The 21594-nt window shown below is 48.5% G+C and overlaps 1 protein-coding gene and 1 long non-coding RNA gene across 2 annotated transcripts in view; one reads left to right on the top strand and one right to left on the bottom strand.

The window, feature by feature from the left end:
• Nucleotides 1-14560, top strand: part of LOC119976701 — a 47003-nt gene extending 32443 nt beyond the window's left edge. Inside the window, exon 2 of the long non-coding RNA XR_005462965.1 lies at nt 13501-14560. This is a non-coding gene — a long non-coding RNA (uncharacterized LOC119976701). The remainder of the gene's footprint in view (nt 1-13500) is intronic.
• LOC119976688 (butyrophilin-like protein 2) overlaps nt 1-18952 on the bottom strand; it is a 37625-nt gene extending 18673 nt beyond the window's left edge. Inside the window, exon 1 of the mRNA XM_038817390.1 lies at nt 18733-18952. Within this exon, the coding sequence (XP_038673318.1) occupies nt 18733-18799 (67 nt within the window). The 5' untranslated portion in view covers nt 18800-18952. The remainder of the gene's footprint in view (nt 1-18732) is intronic.
• Between the last annotated feature and the right edge of the window lie 2642 nt (nt 18953-21594).

Here is a 21594-nt window from a genome sequence, read left to right as displayed (position 1 = left end):
GGCATCTCCACATCATTGTTCACCAAGGTAGAGGCCAAACTTAGACATGTGGGGCACCTTGGTATAATATGCCCGGTACAGTTTGTGAAATGGGATGTGCCGGTGGTTCCAGTACTAAAGCCCGACAAGTCGGTTTGCCTTTGCAGAGACTATAAATTGACTGTCAACAGAGCATCCCGCCTTGACCGGTGGCTCACGTTGCGTATCAAAGACCTCTACACATCTGGCTGGAGGTCACACTTCTACCAAACTGGATATGAGGCATACGTACCTCCAGCTGAAGGTTGCTATGACATCCAGGCAGTTCATCACCGTCAACACCCATTAGGGGTTGTATGAATTAACTCATCTGCCTTTTGGACTCTCATCGGCGCGCAACATTTTTCAGCGTGAAATGGAAAATATTCTTCAAGGGCTGCCTAGGGTGGCAGTGTACCTGGATGATGTGGAGCCACTGCAAAAGAACGTCTGGAGACCTTGGAGGAAGTCCCATGTTGATTCTGGGATACAAGCTTCCACCTCAAGCGGTAAAAGTACGTGTTTCAGGCCAGCGAGTTGACATATCCCGGTTACCGTGTCGACGAGGGCAGGCTGCACGTTGCAGATGACAAAGTGCAGGCCATAAAAAGGGCACCGTCCCCACAGAAAATGACTGATTTGAAGTCGTTCCTGGACCCCGTCAATTATTATGGGAAGTGTATCCCCAACATGGCCTCTTTCCTGCCCCCCCCCCCCCCCCCCCACACCCCCCCCCACACCCCCCCACATACTTTGCTAAACAAAAACCAGAAGTGGTCATGGCAGCTGCCAAAGGACGAATCATTCACAGAAGTGAAGCCACAGCAGCTGTTGTCCTGTATCTTAGCGCACTACACTACCACGCGGCCGCTGGTACTAACATGCGCTGCCTCTCCCTACGGAGTAGGGGGGGTCCTCTCCCCTCGGTGGGACGATGGCGCCGAGCGGCCAATTACATATGCGTCGCGAATCCTCGCAGATGCGGAGCGACGATATGCACCAATCGATAAAGAGGATCTGGCCCTGATATTCGGAGTGAAGAAGGGTCTTCGCCGACATTTTACAATAATCACAGGCCATGAATCCCTGTTGGGACTGTTCAAGGAGGACAAGACGATTCCCCCCCATCGCCTCGGCTCGGAGTCAGCGCTGAGTACGCTCCATGGTGGTGTACGAGCACCGCCCCAGGACGCACGTAGCCAAGCTGACGTCCCGAGTTGTCTGCCGTTACCCATAAGCTCGTCCCTCCCTCCGAGAATGGGCGAGGCCACCATGACTAAATTTTATGGACACCCTGGCGTCCACCAGGCAGATCCAGACATAGACCCAGAAAGACCCCACATTGGTGAAATTACGCCACGCGATCCCGAGCAGCCGAATCCAGGGACAGCCTGCAAAGGACCTGAAGCCCTTCCTATCTAAACACCATGAATTCACTGTGTAAGATGGCAGCATCCTGCGGGGGATCCGAATGGTTGACCCTCGCCCTGCCAGCACCCAATATTTTTCTTTTGTAAAATTTGGAGTACCCAATTCATTTTTTCCAATTAAGGGGCAATTTAGCGTGGCCAATCCACCTACCCTGCACATCTTTGGGTTGTGGGGGTGAAACCCACGCAGACACGGGGAGAATGTGCAAACTCCACATGGACAGTGACCCAGGGCCGGGATCGAACCTGGGACCTCTGTGCCGTGAGGCTGCTGCAGTTCTAACCACTGCGCCACCACGCTGCCAGCACCCGGTATTAAAGGAACTACACAGTGTTCACACTGGAGTCTCGAAGGTGAAGATGTTCACCAGGAGCTGTGTCTGGTGGCACGGACTTGTTTCCAACGATGAAAGTTTGGTGAAACAGGGCCCATCATGCCAGGTCCCTGGGAGTGGCAGCTGGGAAGACTGAGTCCGTGTCATATAAGGTCAAGACCAGGGAGAGGACCATGAAAAAGCATGTGGACCATCTTCAGTGTCGGGAACCCTCGACTGCAGAGACTCCTCCAGACAGGGTGATGCCCTCAACATCCCTGGAACCTACCACCGGGTAGGGGGCTCAGCCCATGGTACGCCCAAGCATCATCCACAGGAGGATGGACACTCAGGGTCCGACATGGAAACTGAGGTGATAGATCCACAGCCGGGAGTCAACGGTGGACTAGAACCCCCATCAGTGGTCCTTCGACGCTCAGTGAGGAAGCGATGACCCCACATTTACTTTACGCCCCCAGATCCGACTCCATTGACGATGGACTTAAAGCCAATTGTGAGGTGGCGAAGGGGCTTCATGGCCGGGGGTGCGAGGGGGAGGATCTGGACTTGGCGGGGGGGGGGGGGGGGGTGGAGTTGCGGCGCTAACAATTATGCTCAAAGACAAGAGACAAGTACAATAGAGGCTTTATTGCTGTGCAATGCTATTCCTCCATCTGCAACTGTAGACTAGGGTCTGAGTGACTCACACGCATATTTATACACAAGCTCCCTGTGGGCGGAGCTATCCGGCAGGGGCTTACCGGAGGAACCTGTATTACAGGTACAGGCATACATCCCCCTACTGCAAGTACACATAACTACAGTGGTTATATCACCACAGGAGTGGATGTGATAACCGACACGAGAATCACAAGGGATCACTCATCGATCTCCCTCTGGGGCACGTGGAGTATGAGTTCCCGTGGTAACCGCCGAGGGCCCTTCCAGCTGGGAATCGTTATTGAGCATTTTAAATATGGTTCCAGACCCGGAGCCGGACTGGGAGTTCCTGTTAGTCCTGGACTGGGACACGAGTTTTGTATGTCAAGGGTGTGGCTTTACTTTTCAGTTAAGATAAATTTGGTTTAACCTTTATCTTCGTGTCTCCTGGATTACTGAGTGTCCTGTCCACATGGTAATGCTCCCCCACCCCTCCTGTCACTGATAGAATATCAACAGCAACAAGATAACATTGATGGCTATTAATTGGACAACTGAGGGCCTCAGTTGATCTGGGGCGACCAATGATACACGAGTACATATACATTAATATACACACTTAATGTCACATTTGCACAAATGCACTTGCACTCATTCACACACACACACAGACATACAACAGACAGACACACTGACATACACACAGACATACAACATACAGACACACAACACACACAGACATACAACACACAGTCATACAACACACACACAGACATACAACACATACACACAGACATACAACACACATACAACACACAGACATACAACACATACACATAGATATACAACACACACAGACATACAACACACAAACAATTTTAAAGTCATTTACGGGATGTGGGCTTTGCTGGTTAGGCCAGTATTTATTGCCCATCCCTAGTTGCCCTTCAGAAGGCGATGGTGGGCTGTGTTCTTGAATCACTGCAGTCCTTGAAGTGTAGGTACATCCACCATGCTGTTAGAGAGGGTGTTCCAGGATTTTGACCCAACGACAATGAAGGAACAGCGATATATTTCTAAGTCAGGGTGGTGAGTGACTTGGAGGGGAACCTCCAGGTGGTGGGGTTCCCAGGTATCTGCTGCTCTTGTCCTTCTAGATGATAGTGGCCGTGGGTTAGGAAGGTGCTGTCTAAGGAACCTTGGTGAGTTCCTGCAGTACATCTTGTGGATGTTACACAAGGCTGCCACTGTCCATCAGTGATGGAGGGTTGGAATGTTTGTGGAAGAGGGAGCAATCAAGCGGGGCTGCTTTACCCTGGATGGTGTCGAGCTTCTTGAGTATTGTTGGAGCTGCACTCATCCAGGCAAGTGGGGAGTATTCCATCACACTCCTGACTTGTGCCTTGTAGATGGTGGACAGGCTTTGGGAGGTCAGGAGGTGAGTTACTCGCCGCAATATTCCTAATCTAATTCCTAATAGCCATGGTATTTATACGGCTAGTCCAGTTCAATGGTAACCCCCAGGATGTTAATAATCAGCGATCCAGAGATGGTCATGTTATTGAATGTCAAGTGGCAATGGTTAGCTCCTCTCTTGTAGGGGATTGTCATTGCCTGGCACTTGTGCGGCGCAAATGTAACTTACCACTTGTCAGCCCAAGCTTGGCTATCTGAGAAGTCATGAATGGTGCTGAACATTGTGCTATCATCAGCGAACACCCATACTTCTGACCTTATGGTGGAAGGAGTGTCATTGATGAAGCAGTTGAAGATGGTTGGGCCTAGTTTCTTGAGGAACTCCTGCAGTGATGCCCTGGAACCGAGATTTTATTTTCTTTATTTTGACCTCTACCTCGCAGAGGCTGAGCGCCAACTCTTCGATACTTCCTCTTACCTCCCCCTGGACCATGACCAGACCACTGAACATCAAACCATTATATCCAACACAGTTACTGTCCTCATTTCCTCTGGATGCCTTTTTCCTACGGCTTCCAACCTCATAGTCTCCCAACCCCGGACAGCCTATTTCCCAAAATCCACAAAAAGGACTGTCCCGGCAGGCCCATTGTGTCAGCGTGCTCCTGCCCCACCGAACTTATTTCCTCTTACCTCGACTCCATCCTCACTCCTCTGGTCCATTCCCTCCCCACCTACATCCAGGATTCCTCTGATGCCCTGCGTCATATTGACAGCTTCCAGTTCGTGGGCCCTAACCGCATTCTATTCACCATGGATGAGCAATCTCTCTACACCTCCATCCCACACCAGGATGGCCTGAGTGCCCTTCGCCTCTTTCTCGAAAAGAGACCCGGACAATTCCCATCCACCAACACTCTCCTCCGCCTGGCTGAACTCATTCTATCTCTCAACAACTTCTCCTTTAACTCATCTCACTTTCTCCAAATGAAATGTGTAGCAATGGGTACCCGCATGGGTCCCAGCTACGCTTGCCTTTTTATGGGGTATGTGGAACATTCCTTGTTCCAGGCCTATCCGGGCCCCCTGCCACAATTCCTTTACCGATACATTGATGACTATTTTGGTGCCGCTTCATGCTCTCACTCGGACCTGGAAAAATTCACCAACTTCACTTCCAGTTTCCACCCCTCCATCTGGTCCATGTCAGACACTTCCCTTCCCTTCCTTGATCTTTCTGTCTCCATTTCCGGCAATAGACTATCCACTAATATCCACTACAAGCCCACTGACTCCCACAGCTATCTGGCCTACAGCTCTTCACACCCTACACCCTGTAAGGACTCCATCCCTTTCTCTCAACTCCTTCGCCTCCGTCGCATTTGTTCCGATGATGCCACTTTCCAAAATGGTGCTTCGAAAATGTGTTCCTTCTCCCTCGACCGTGATTTCCCACCTACAGTTGTGGAGTGGGCCTTCAACAGGGTGCGGTCCTTCTCCCGCGCCACTACCCTCACCCCCTCCACTCCCTCCCAGAACAAGGATAGAGTTCCCCTCGTTCTCACATTTCATCCCACCAGCCTCCGTATGCAAAGCATAATCCTCCGCCATTTTCTCCAACTCCAGCGTGATGTCACCACCAAACACATCTTCCCTTCACTCCCTCTGTCAGCATTCCGCAGAGACCGTTCCCTCCGAGTTAATCTAGTCCACTCCTCCACCATACCCAGTACTTCTCCCATCACCCATGGCACCTTCCCATGCAATCGCAGAAGGTGTAACACCTGCCCCTTTACCTCTTCCATGCTTAACATTCCAGGCCCAAAACACTCATTCCAGGTTAAGCAGCGTTTCACTTGCATCTCTTCCAATTTGGTCTACTGCATTCGCTGATCCCAATGTGGTCTCTATATCGGAGAGACCAAACGCAGACTGGGTGATCGCTTTGCTGAGCATCTTCAGTCTGTGCGCATTCAGGATCCTGACCTTCCTGTTGCTTGCCATTTTAACAAAAGAACCTGCTCCCATGCCCGCATGTCTGTCCTTGGCGTGCTGCAATGTTCCAGTGAAGCTCAACGCAAACTGGAGGAACAACATTTCATCTTCCGGTTAGGCACGCTACAGCCTTCCGGCCTGAACATCGAATTCAACAACTTCAGATGATCAGCCCCACCTTGACCCATTTGTTTTCATCCAATTTCATTTCAACTGTCTCTTACGATTTCTTTCTTTCTTGTCTTTCTTAATATATATTTAACACCCCCCCCCCCCTCCATCTTATCCACCTTTCCTTACCCGTTCTCCTCTTTATTTCACCCTTCCCCTCCCCCCACATCTCCATCTGTCACAGTTCAGCCTCTGATGTTAGGTTCTCTGTTGTTTGGCCTTTCACATCTTTTGTTTCACATCTGTTTGGGCAACACAGTAGCACAAGTGGTTAGCACAGTTGCTTCACAGCTCCAGGGTCCCAGGTTCGGTTCCCGGCTGGGTCACTGTCTGTGCGGAGTCTGCACATCCTCCTCGTGTGTGCGTGGGTTTCCTCCGGGTGCTCCGGTTTCCTCCCACAGCCCAAAGACGTGCAGGTTGGGTGGATTAGCCATGATAAATTGCCCTTAGTGTTCAAAAAGATTTAGAGAGGCTATTGGGTTATGGGGATAGGGTGGAAGTGAGGGCTTAAGTGGGTGGATGCAGTCTGATTGGCCTCCTTCAGCACTGTATGTGTATTGTCCTGTCTGGGGACTGCCATTAGCACTCCTTCCCCTTGGTATCTGTGGCCATTAGCACCAGTTTCCCTGGGTTTCTGTGGCTATGACTCATCTTTCATTCTCACTCCACAGTATAAACATTTCCCACTCTCTCTGTCTGTTAGGTTTGACAAAGAGTCATTGGACTCGAAACATTAGCTCTTTTTCTATCTCTGCAGATGCTGCCAGACCTGCTGAGATTTTCCAGCATTTTCTCTTTTGTTTTATTTTCTTATTTGTTCATGGGGTACATGACCGTTACTGGCTTGGCCAACATTTAGTGCCCATTCCTAATTGCCCTTTTTGAGAGGGCTTTCAAGAGTCTACCACATTGCTGTGGGTCTAGAGTTACGTGTCGGTCAGACCAGGCAAGGTTTGCCAATTTCCTTCCCTGAAGGACATGAGGGAACCTCCTGTTGATTGGCCTCCAAACACCCGCAGCCATATTCTCTGTGCCCGGGTATGAGTCCAACCAGCGGAGAGTTTCCCCCTGATTCCCATCTACTCCAGTTTAGCCCGGGGCTCCTAGATGCCACACTAGGTCAAGAACTGCCTTGATGTCCAGGGCAGTCACTCCCACCTCACCTCCAGCATTCAGCTCTTTTGTCCATGTTTGAACCAAGGCTGTAATGAGGTCAGGAGCTGAGTGACCCTGGCGGAACCCATACTGAGCATCCGTGAGCAGGTTGTTGCTGAGAAAGCGCTGTTAATGACTCTTCCATCACTTTACTGATGATCACCGGGCGGTGATAGGTCAGGTTGGATTTCTCCTGTTTCTTGTGCAGGGAGACAGAAAGTAGAAAATACAGGCCAGTTAGCCGAACAACAGTCATAGGGAAAATGTTAGAAGTTATTATTAAAGAGGTTATAAGCAGGACACTTGGAAAATCCCAAGAAGACAGCAGGTCAAGTCAACATGGTTTTATGAGAAGGAAATCGTGTTAAACTAATTGATTGGAGTTCTTAGAAGAAGTGTGTAAGTGTGTAAAGATGGTGGTTAGCATAAATGCTTCACAGCTCCAGGGTCCCAGGTTCGATTCCCGGCTGGGTCACTGTCTGTGCGGAGTCTGCACGTCCTCCCTGTGTGTGCGTGGGTTTCCTCCGGGTGCTCCGGTTTCCTCCCACAGTCCAAAGATGTGCGGGTTAGGTGGATTGGCCAGGCTAAATTGCCCGTAGTGTCCTAATAAAAGTAAGGTTAAGGGGGAGGTTGTTGGGTTACGGGAATAGGGTGGATACGTGGGTTTGAGTAGGGTGATCATGGCTCAGCACAACATCGAGGGCCGAAGGGCCTGTTCTGTGCTGTACTGTTCTATGATCGCCCCGGAGGTTTAAACCCTCTTGTCCTTGTTTATTCCCTTTATTGTCTTTAGTTTTGGTTTTTATAATTTTTGTACCTGTACAAAATTTCACCTATGCCTTGAAGATGGAATTCAACTTTAATTTTAAAAAAACCTCCAGCAGGCTGCGCTGTTGCTCAGACATCAATGATGACACATCTTGATGGACTTGGCTGTCAGCCAATAGACTGTTTGAGATTGCCGAGCCTTATCAATGGACCATGTTTGTTCGTCCGGTTTGTCTCTGGAATGTTCCTTACTCGGTGAGACAGTGTTTGTGCTTTTAGTTTCAGTTTGATCAAGAAGCTGGAGTTCCAGTATCTCTTACCTGATGGAGTCTGTCGAAAAGTTCAAAAGAAAGACCTTGGGCGGGATTCTCCCCTACCCGGCGGGGTGGGGCTCCCAGCGGGACGGAGTGGCGTGAACCACTCCGGCGTCGGGCCGCCCCAAAGGTGTGGATTCCTCCATGCTAGGTCCACCCCGGAGTGGTTAGCGCCCTGCCAGCTGGCGTGGAAGGCCTTTGGCGCCATGCCAGCCGGGGCTGAAGGGACTCCGCCGACCGGATGCCACGCATGCGCCGGAGCGTCAGCGGCTGCTGATGTCATCCCCGCGCATGCGCGGGGGGGGGGTCACCTACGCGTCGGCCATGGCGGAGGCTGATGGTCGACGGGCAGGAAAAGAGTGTCCCCACGGCACAGGCCCGACCGCAGATCAGTGGGCCCCGATCGTGGGCCAGGCCACCATGGGGGCACCCCCCGGGGCCAGATTACCCCGCACCCCCCGCAGGACCCCGGACCCGGCCGGCATAGAAGCAGCAGGACTTTGACCCATCGCGGGCCGGAGAATCGCTGCGGGGGGGGGGCCCGCCGACCGGCGTGGTGTGATTCCCACCCCTGCTGAATATCCGGTGCCAGAGAACGGGGCGGCCGGCGGGGGCGGGATTCACGCTGCCCTCCGGAGATTCTCCGACCCGGCGGGGGCGGGATTCACGTCCCCCCCTCCCCCCGGCGATTCTCCGACCAGGCGGGGGCGGGATTCACGCCCCCCCCCCCCCCCCCGGCGATTCTCCGACCAGGCGGGGGGGGGGGGGGGGGCGGAGAATCCCACCCCTTCTCTCTCTACAGTCTGATTGACCTGCAGGTTCAGTCCAGCAGCATCATCAGGGAGGGCAGTTGTTTATAATCTCGAGAGGTCGAACTCTGTTTTTCCTCAGTAAAGCTGAGGGACATTCTCATGGAGCTGGAAACAAATAGGAATGACACAGGCCTGGGGTTGGAACTTCTGAGTGAAGGCCCAGGTTAATAAAAGTGAAAGTGACTCACTCCCCAGAAGGAATCCTACAGCTGGAGAGGTGACTGAACGCTACGGGCAGGAGATCATCTCCAACCATATATTGGTGGCTTTGATCATTCAGCATCTTGGGAGACAACCTGCTACAATGACCTCCACATCTGATGCAAGGGCACGCATCGTCCATTTAATATTAATCCTCTTTATTTTTATCTCCTCCTCACTCTGTGTGTTTGCGTTGTGGATAGAGGGTGGGACTATAAAGGGGGGGGGAGGAGCAGATAATTTGACTGTTATTCTATTATAATTATTGCATGTCTTATCTCTATTTTTGTCATAAATAAATAGTTGTTGTGTTCACGTACGAATCTGGTACCAGCAAGTCACTGGGGCAATCAAAGACCATGATCGGAGAAACCATGGGCGGAATTCTCCCATCGGGAGCCAAACAGCCGACGCTGAGGTGAAACCCGGAGGCCAGACATCTCCTGAGCACACCCGTGGTGCGCGATCCTCCCTCCGCCCCCCACAGGCCCCACAAACACCGGTCGCGCGCTGTCCACACGATGTTCACACGGCGAGCGGCGATTCTCCGAGCAGCCTGTCGAAAAACGTGACACGCCATTTTGGGGGGGGGGTGGGAGAATCACCGGGGGTGCCAGGGGCGGCATGGCGTGATTCACCCGGCCCTCCTGCGAATCTCCCCCCCCCCTCCCCCAGCGTGGGGCGCGGAGAATCCCACCCCATATCCGATTTATTGGTTAATTCACTTATGTTGGGACTCCGGGGCCTGTGGGGCTGAAATTTCCCGTGCACTTGCCCAGGGTGTCGTAACAAACCACATGTGCTGTAGATAAAGGGGAACCAGTGGATGTACTGTGCTTAGATTTCTAGAAGACTTTGGGTAAGGTGCCACTTCAAAGTTTATTGTGTAAGATAAAAGTTCATGGTGCAGGGAGTAACATATTGGAATGGAGTGAAGATTGTTTAGCTGATAGGAAACAAAGAGTTGGCTTTAATGTATCTTTTTCTGGGTGGCAGGAAGTGATGAAAGATGTCCAACAAGGATCAGTGCTCGGGCCTCAACTCTGTACAATTTATATACACGGCTTGGATGGAGGGATTGAAGGGATGGTTGCTAAATTTTCAGAAGACACAAAGATAGGTTGGAACGTAAATTGCAAAGAGGACATAATGAGGCGACAAAGGGGCATCGGTAGGTTCAGTGAGTGGGCAAAACTTTGGCAAATGGAGTATAATGTGGGAAAATGTGAAATTATCCATTTTGGCAGGAGGAATAAAAAAGAAGCTTATTATCTAAATGGTGAGAGATTGCAGAGCTCTGAGTTACAGAGGGATTTGGGTGTCCTAGTGCATGAATCACAAAATGCTGGTAGTGTACAGACACAGCAAGTAATTAGAAAAGTTAATAGAATGTTACTGTTTAGTGTGGGGGGGGAATTGATTACAAAAGTAGGGAGGTTATGATTCAGTTGTACAGGGCATTGGTGAGACCACATCTGGAGTATTGTGTACAGTGTTGGTCTCCTTATTGAAGGAAAGATGTAAATGTGTTGAAAGCAATTGTTGTGAAAACAAAGGTGGATTTAAGGAATTTATATTTGTATTGATAAACATTAGATAAAAGTTATAGTTTTAAGTGGGTTTGATTTCATATTTTTGTGCCTGGAACAGTAAAACCTATGGTTAGATTCATGCTGGAGAAAGGTTGGTTTCAATTCTAATAGTATCTCTATTGTGCTTATAGAGGTTACAGCATGAAGAATAAAGAGAGGCTGGCAGAAGTAGCAATGGTTGCTTAGCAACTGCGAGGCTTGTATGGTAAAACCGCTTAAAGAGGCAGACTCCCCAATAACCCAGATACATTCAAGATAGCAAGAGAATTGGGTCAGAAAGAATGTCTTCAGAAGACTGAAGTTGAGCGAGCAGAGAGAAAGGTATTCTTCAGGGGAGAATCCAAAGAGAGAAGGAGACAAAGTATTGTGCATGAAAGAGACAGCTACAGTAACCAGAGCTAAAGCAGAATGCCGACTTCAGGGGTAAATCAAAAATTTGGTGCCATTTTATTAGAGTCTGGGGATCGAAAGTTAAAGCAATTCTGAATAATTCTTCCAGCAGGTAAGACAAGGAAATCCTAAAGAGGAGCTGGAAATCCTGTATACTGGGTTCGCTGGTAACAATTATATGGAGATGCCAGTGTTGGGCTGGGCGAGCAGTCCCAGCTCCTCCATCACCTGTGCTCTGAAGGCTAGTGATTCAAAACAAACCTGTTGGACTTTAATCTTGTGTTGTAAGACTTCATACATTGTTAAAAAGGGAGTGGAAACCTTGTTTAAAAGAGTCATTTGGAAAACGTGGACTGGAATGCAGACCATTGATGTAAATCAGTGCTGTGAAAGAACATGTTAAAGCGTGTTTTCTGTGGGTGGAGTTTGGAAACACTCTGGGGGGGATATTGAGGGAAAATCCACAGACACTAACTTGAGCTCAGAGGAGAGTGTGTGAATTTGACCAGAGCCAATCTGTGTGCTTAAAGGGACTTTGTGTTCATGCGACCATTGTAGCTTAAGGTGTATTTTGTAATCTGTGTTAATATTAAAATTATGTGTATTTAAGATAAGGGGGAGGAAAGGATTACTCATCCAATTTTTGATGTTTAATAAATGTTTAATTTTCTTGTTGATAAAACTAATTAGCGATCCTGTGACTATGTTCCTCCACGTTGTGATCTTTTGAGCCAGAGTTTCATTCTGGAATGTTCCTGTCCAGTTATAATGTCAACTGGGAGCAGAACACAAGCTTCAAACTGTGAACCCTCATCCACCATTCATCCCACCATTTTATTTCTATCAATTTATTTTTATTTTCATTTCTTCCATGGATCTGTTTTTCCCTCACCCCTCCCACCAAGGGCCATCTGTCCCTAGATGCCCTGTGACACACTGCTCACCTTTGTCCAGCCACTCACATATTCTAATCTCTTTATGTGTCACTCTCAGCACCCTTCTTAGCCTTAATCACCCCCATTTACATTCCTTTTGTCTTCTGTCCTCGATATCGTTGTCAATCGCCACTATCGCTGGCCCCCGCTCCACGCCAGCACCCCCCCCCCCCCCCCACCTACTACAGTATGAATCTGACCCCATTTCCAGTTCCCTCCAGCTTTGACAGAGTCATCCAGACCCAAAACGTTAGCTCCCTTCTCTCTCTTCAGATGCTGCCAGACCTGCTGGGATTGTCCAGTATTTTCTGTTTTTGGTACAGTCCAGAGAAGGTTTACTGGACTAAAACCAGGAATGGGTGTGTTGTCTTCTGAACAATGGTGGGAGAGGTTAGGTTTTTATCCATTAGAATTCAGAAGATTCGAAAATTTTAAGATCCTGAGGGTGGATGGGGAGAAATTATTTCTCTCAGGGAGTTGCGAGTCTACGAAACTCTCTTCCTGAAAAGGCAGTGGAAGCAGAATCTTTGAATATTTTTAAGACAGAGTGAGATAGATGACTGATTATCAAGGGGGTGAAAGGATATTGGAGGTTAGGCAGCCATGTGGGGGGGTCAAGGTTACAATCAGATCAGCCATGATCATATTGAAAGGTGAGCTGAGATGACGTTTAATCCACATAGGAAGCAGTGATTGACTTTAATAACAGAGCAAGTGGTCGAACGTTGGTTGTTTGAGGTTATTTAAGTTACAATAACATTGGCGAAGCCAGTCTAGTGCTCAGACTTACAGGAAGAAACACAATAAGACACACAGCAGTAGAGTTATTATGTGGGGCATCAAATGCCCAGGAAACCCAAGACTTAAGGTGGAGAAGCCAATGGTGAATGATTTATTTTTGTTTGGTTCAGACATACTCTAAGCATGTCAACTCAATCCGATTCTGCACTGAATTCTGGGACACAAGCTCATCCCATGATTCGGGCTGAACAACATCCTCAAAATTAACAGGGAAGGACAAAAGCATGCGACCTGAAGGCAGTGATGTGCGACGTCAAGTTGGAACAATCACCACTGGCATGAACTATGTACCTCCCTCAGAAGTAAGCCTGCCGCTGTGTTAAGGAAAGCTAGTATTAAAATATTTAGGCTTGTGCATTGAATTAGTGCAGTTTAACTGGGGATGTTTGAGGGAAGTCAAACCGTTTTTGAGTTTGTAAATTTAGTATTAAGTTCTGTAATTGGCTCTGTGCAATTCTTCAGTTCTTCAAATGACTGTTGTATTTAGCAGACCAATCACTTTTGAATATTGATATGTATTTTGTACAGACTTTGTGCTACGTTAAAGATGAAGAAACTCATTCCACGTCGGCGCTGAGAGAAGTGATCGCGATCCTCAAATAACCTGTCCAAAACATCGACAGCACATTTCCCCCATTCTGAACAAAGGGACAAGGGAGATTGTTTTACCTCAGTCAGAAATAACGGCAGCAAACGTGGATGAGAGGGCTGGTTCCCCCAGGACATTGAAACCTTCAAAGGCCCGTCCAGCAGCTATGGGATTCCTGAGTTGGTTTGATTTTGTTCATTTGGTTTAGCACAAATAGGAGACTGTGAGAAATTATATCAATGGGTAAACCCAACCCTCGAGAAACCAATGGGACCAATCGCGGATTAATCATGGACACCTTCAGACAATGAAGAATTAGTCTCACCTTATTTAGGCTCGTTAGAATTGGTTTAGTTTGGCAGAGAGGCAACCTCAACATTAAAATGGCCTGTTTTGGCTGAACCAAAGGCCATAAAGGGAGATTGAAGAAGTACATTTATGTACAAAATGGTGGATTTAGATATCAATTTGCATACTAGGTTTATACTAAAACCTATGAGCTCCTGCTTGCAGGGAAAGATAATCTCAGGTCTTTGCTACTGCAACAGATGAAACTCCCAAAGACTTGTAGATGAGGTAAGGATGACTGCACACATAAAGTTGCTTGATACCAAGCAGCTGCCACTCACGTGATCAGCAGAGAACACAGGACAATGGAAGGGAGTCTGGGGGGGGGGGCGATAGCTCAGTGTATACTGAATCTAATAACTGTCTGAGTACTTGTTAATAAGAAGAGACACCTATGCACCTGGTACATTATATTATGCACACGCCTTGATTATGATTGGTAACTATACTCGTGTATAATGCATTATGTAATCCTAATTCTTAATTGTGAGTGGACACACATCATTCGACAACAAATGTATTCTTTTGATTGGTGTATGTTAATTACTTCAAATAACAGGGAGAAGTATAATTGACCTGTATTTTCTTTGCGGGTGGAACTAGCAAGCCATCTGGCTGTAGCTTGCAATAAACGTTTAAACTGAACTTCAACTCTAAGTGTCATCTAGTCAGTTGGAGAGTGAAGTACGCTATGGTTGAATAACTATCGATGAAACTCCCACTCTCTCACACACAGTCTCACACACACACACAGTCACACATTCAGTCACATCACAAGCACGCTCTCATACACCTTCCCACACAGTCTCACATATACACCTTCCCACACAGTCTCACATATACACCTTCCCACACAGTCTCACATATACACAGTCACGTACTCAATCACATCACACACACACTCCCACACTCACACAATGTCACACACACAGTCACATACTCAATCACATCACAAGCACGCTCTCACACACCCTCCCACACACACACAATGTCACACATACACAGTCACATACTCAATCACATCACACACACACTCTCACACACACACACACACACACAATGTCACACATACACAGTCACATACTCAATTACATCACACACACACTCTCACATACCCTCCCACACACACACTCTCACACACCCTCCCACACACACACTCTCACACCCTCCCACACACACTCTCACACACCCTCCCCCACACACAGTCTCACACACCCTCCCACACACACAGTGTCACACATACAGTCACATGCTTAATCACATCGCACACACACTCTCACACTCTCCCACACACACAATGTCACACATACACAGTCACATACTCAATCACATCACACACACACTCTCACACACACACACACACACAATGTCACACATACACAGTCACATACTCAATCACATCACACACACACTCTCACACACCCTCCCACACACACTCACACACCCTCACACACACACACTCTCACACACCTCACACACACACCCTCCCACACACACTCTTACACACCCTCCCACACACACTCTCACACACCCTTACACACACTCTCACACACCCTCACACACAGTGTCACACATACACAGTCGCATACTCAATCACATCACACACACACTCTCACACACCCTCACACACACACTCTCGCACACCCTCACACACACTCTCTTACACACCCTCACACACAGTGTTACACATACACAGTCGCATACTCAATCACATCACACACACACTCTCACATACCCTCCCACTGGGGCTGTTTAGCTCACAGGGCTAATCGCTGGCTTTGAAAGCAGACCAAGGCAAGCCAGCAGCACGGTTCGATTCCCGTAACAGCCTCCCCGAACAGGCGCCGGAATGTGGCGACTAGGGGCTTTTCACAGTAACTTCATTTGAAGCCTACTCGTGACAATAAGCGATTTTCATTTCACACACAGTCTCACACACACAGTGTCACACACACAGTCTCACACGCAATCACATCACACACACTCTCAAACACACAGTCTCACATATACACTCACACAAACTCAATCACATCACACACACTCCCAAACACACAGTCTCACACACCCTCCCACACACATACTCTCACACTCCCTCCCACACACACACTCTCACACGCACACACACACTCTCAAACACCCTCACACACACTCTCAAACACCCTCCCACACACACACTCTCACACACCCTCACACACACCCTCACACACACTCTCACACACCCTCACACACACACCCTCACACACACACACTCTCACACACCCTCCCACACACACAGTGTCACACACACAGTCTCACACTAAATCACATCACACACACTCTCAAACACACAGTCTCACATATACACTCACACAAACTCAATTACATCACACACACTCACACACCCTCCTACACACTCACAGTCTCACATATACACAGTCACATACTCAATCACATCACACACACACTCTCACACACCCTCCCACACACACACTCTCACACACACACACACTCTCAAACACCCTCCCACACACTTTCAAACACACTCTCACACACCCTCCCACACAGTGTCACACACACAGTCTCACACTCAATCACATCACACACACTCTCAAACACACAGTCTCACATATACACTCACACAAACTCAATTACATCACACACACTCACACACCCTCATACACACTCACAGTCTCACATATACACAGTCACATACTCAATCACATTACACATACACTCCCACACACACAGTCTCACACACCCTCCCACACACACACTCTCACACACCCTCTCACACACCCTCACACACACCCTCACACACCCTCACACACACACTCTCACACACCCTCACACACACACTCTCACACACCCTCACACACACACTCTCACACACCCTCACACACACACTCTCACACACCCTCACACACACACTCTTACACACCCTCACACACAGTGTCACACATACACAGTCGCATACTCAATCAGATCACACACACACTCTCACACACCCTCACACACACCCTCACACACTCACACACCCTCACACACACACTCTTACACACCCTCACACACAGTGTCACACATACACAGTCGCATACTCAATCACATCACACACACACCCTCACGTACCCTCCCACACACAGTCTCACACACCCTCACACACACACTCTCACACACCCTCACACACACACACACTCTCACACACCCTCCCACACACACAGTGTCACACACACAGTCTCACACTCAATCACATCACACACACTCTCAAACACACAGTCTCACATATACACTCACACAAACTCAATTACATCACACACACTCACACACCCTCCTACACACTCACAGTCTCACATATACACAGTCACATACTCAATCACATCACACACACACTCTCACACACCCTCCCACACACACTCTCACACACCCTCACACACACACTCTCACACACCCTCACACACACACACACACTTACACACACACTCTCACACACCTCACACACACACCCTCCCACACACACTCTTACACACCCTCCCACACACAGTGTCACACATACAGTCACATACTCAATCACATCACACACACACTCTCACACACCCTCACACACACACTCTCACACACCCTTACACACACTCTCACACACCCTCACACACAGTGTCACACATACACAGTCGCATACTCAATCACATCACACACACACTCTCACACACACACTCTCGCACACCCTCACACACACACTCTTACACACCCTCACACACAGTGTCACACATACACAGTCGCATACTCAATCACATCACACACACACTCTCACATACCCTCCCACACACAGTCTCACACACCCTCACATACCCTCCCACACACACAGTGTCACACACACAGTCTCACACTCAATCACATCACACACACTCTCAAACACACAGTCTCACATATACACTCACACAAACTCAATTACATCACACACACCCTCCTACACACTCACAGTCTCACATATACACAGTCACATACTCAATCACATCACACACACACTCTCACACACCCTCCCACACACACACTCTCACACACCCTCACACACACACACACACTCTCAAACACCCTCCCACACACACACTCTCACACACCCTCACACACACTCTCAAACACCCTCCCACACACACACTCTCACACACCCTCCCACACACAGTGTCACACACACAGTCTCACACTCAATCACATCACACACACTCTCAAACACACAGTCTCACATATACACTCACACAAACTCAATTACATCACACACACTCACACACCCTCCTACACACTCACAGTCTCACACATACACAGTCACATACTCAATCACATCACACACACACTCTCACATACCCTCCCACACACACTCTCACACACCCTCACACACACTCTCAAACACCCTCCCACACACACACCCTCACACACACTCTCACACACCCTCCCACACACACTCTTACACACCCTCCTACACAGTGTCACACATACACAGTCACATACTCAATCACATCACACACACACTCTCACACACCCTCACACACACTCTCACACACCCTCACACACACTCTCACACATCCTCCCACACACACTCTTACACACCCTCCCACACAGTGTCACACATACACAGTCACATACTCAATCACATCACACACACACTCTCACACACCCTCACACACACACTCTCACACACCCTCACACACACACTCTCACACACCCTCCTACACACTCACAGTCTCACATATACACAGTCACATACTCAATCACATTACACACACACTCTCACACACACAGTCTCACATATACAGTCACACACTCAATCACATCACACATACACACAACTTGCTCACCTGTATTGGCACAACAGCCCTGGTATGGTGTGACCAGATGGATCAATAGAAAGATGAAACAATTCATTCCACTATTTAGATACTTCACGTTAAATGGCCCCAGTCTCTTTCTGAAGTTGCGATGCCTGATCAGCAGCCTGTGGAAATCACACCACCCCAGCGTTGTACGCGAGCTTTAAAATCCATACAATCCTCCCATGGTCGAGCATGGTTACAGAGGGTAAACCCTGCCATGTACCGAGCATAATAATGTACTGATAATGATGTCAGCAGACAATTGTTTACAGTCTGTGATGTCAGCGACCACAGATAAATAAAGTTGGCCTGGCTTGACCTGACCGAGTACCGGGTGCATAAGGCTGGCACAGCGGGTGCCAGGAGATGTTGTTTAACAATCACATTTTGTTATTTGTTCATGGGTATTGGGCATCGCTGGCAAGGCCGGCATTCATAGCCCATCATCTGAGTGCCTCGCTCGGCTATTTCAGGGGGCATTTAAGAGTCGACCACATTGCTGTGGGTCTGGAGGCACATGTAGGCCAGACCGGGTAAGGACGGCAGATTTCCTTCCCGAAAGGACATTATTGAACCAGACGGGTTGTCACGACAATGGATTTTAGGCTTTTAATTCCAGGTTTTTTTTATCAAATTCAAATTTCACCATCTGCCGTGGTGGGATTGGAACCTGGGTCCCCAGAGCGTTATCAGGGATCTTTGGATTAGCAGACCAGTGACAAAGCACTCTGCCACTGCCTCCCCATTCCATAGCCACATGCTCCAAGCTGCCCACTACTCAACTAAATGGAGGCAATTAAACAGCCTCTGCCCCATGCACCATGCACCTTTCAATAATAATCAATGGGCGGTGCAGCATGTGGCACAGTGGGTTAGCGCTGGGACTACAGGGCTGAGGTCCCAGGTTCGATCCCGGCCCTGGGTCACGGTCCGTGTGGAGTTTTCCATTCCCCCCACGTCTGCGTGGGTTTCACCCCCACAACCCAAAGATGCGCAGGTTAGGTAGATTGGCCACGCCACATTGCCCTTAATTGGAAAAGAAAATAATTGGGTACTCTAACATTTATAAATAAATAAATAAATAAAAAATAATCAATGGGCTGGAGTTTAATTTATTCATTATGTTGCCATGTCCAGTAACCTGACAATATTTCCTCATGGCTTTGCAGCACTGTGTCCCCTTGTTAGACGTGTAAATATGGCTGTGAAAGTGTAATTGGTGTTGTTATTGAGTATTTCAGTGACAGCACCGAGTCCGTTATCACATTTTTGAGAGGAAGGATCCATCAGTTACCTTACTGGACCAGTAACGCAGAAGCCTCACGGAGTAGAACCAAGATTGGAATCTCACACTGAACTCGTCCACGATTCCAATTGTACACAAATGAACAGTCAGCAGCTCATGGTGCCGGCAGTGTGAATACTGGGGGAGGGCTAAACGGATATGTGAATGTCAGCAGGGGTCGGGTATGAGAATATCTGGTAGGGGGTGAATATTTGTGTGTGTGAGGGGCGGGGGGGGGGGGGTTGTTTCAAGAAGGGCATAAGCATTGAGTCTAACTCTCCCAACACAGCCAGGAGTGGTGATTCTCCCAGCTGCCGATGAGTCTCCTACGGGTGAGTATACAGACCGATCGTTGCTTATATTACCGATCTGTCTCAGAGGGTGCCCAATGTCGAGAACGTAGTAAAGGGGCCAGTAAGGCAGACGTTCTCCGTTACTGCCTTATGGCAGGCTAGGGTGATATGATGACCAGATCCCCCAGCCCCAAATCACTCACCCTCCCAAAGGCCTCAAAGTTGAGGTCAGAGAGGTAGTGGATCTTCGGGCATCTATTAGCCATTTGAGGGCCTCTGTTGGGGTGAGGGCAGGCTGGCTGCCCTAGGCCACCCCTGCCCTTGTAGCATGGTAGACAGGGCAGTGGAGGGTGGGTGGGTGGGTGGCAGGAAGCCCCCCCCCCCCCCCGGGGTGGTTAAAGGATTTCCTTCCTGAAAACCTTCTGGTGGGAGCATTAAATTCTGCCCCTGGACGTTGAGACTTGAAAATGAAATGAAAATCGCTTATTGTCACGAGTAGGCTTCAATGAAGTTACTGTGAAAAGCCCCTAGTCGCCACATTCCGGCGCCTGTCCGGGGAGGCTGTTACGGGAATCGAACCATGCTGCTGGCCTGCTTGGTCTGCTTTAAAAGCCAGTGATTTAGCCCAGTGAGCTAAACCAGCCCCTGGTTTTATACCAGCCCCAGACTTTATACACAGGGAGTGATTGACTTGGCAATAATGTACGTCTCATTACAGAGGAGGGGTGGATGACTGTAGATCAGTAATGGTTTCAATTACTCTCGTTTCTGCTTATTCGCACTCACACCAGTTAAAACAGACGACTGACAGTCAAAGGCAGCAATTGGTTTGTCTCACCTTTAATATTGATTCACAATACACCAAACCTTCAGCTACCATGTTTAACAGAGAAAGTGGTAACTGATGAATTATTGCGAAACCAAGAGGCACAAACGATGATATAACCCCGTGCATTACTATCACATGAATGTTTGTGAGATTATATAGATGGGTTATATAGGATACATAGCAGGAAAACAGGCCATTCGGCCCAACAAGATTACACTGCTATTTATAATACACACTAATCAATTCTAAATTTAAGCAAGATGTTTGTCAATTTCTCTTATGGATAGAGAAAATATGATTAATATCATAGACGAATACAAGGCACAAATAAAAAGGACATTGAAAATTTTCCAGCTATGTTTAATTTCCCTCAATAACATTCCCGTCTCTTCAGTTCAAGGGTTGGGATTAGTGGGATGAACTCTCCAAATTCCCATCAT

Source organism: Scyliorhinus canicula, chromosome 1, assembly GCF_902713615.1.
Source record: "Scyliorhinus canicula chromosome 1, sScyCan1.1, whole genome shotgun sequence".
NCBI lineage: Eukaryota > Metazoa > Chordata > Chondrichthyes > Carcharhiniformes > Scyliorhinidae > Scyliorhinus > Scyliorhinus canicula.
This window is presented reverse-complemented; position numbering and strand designations above follow the sequence as displayed.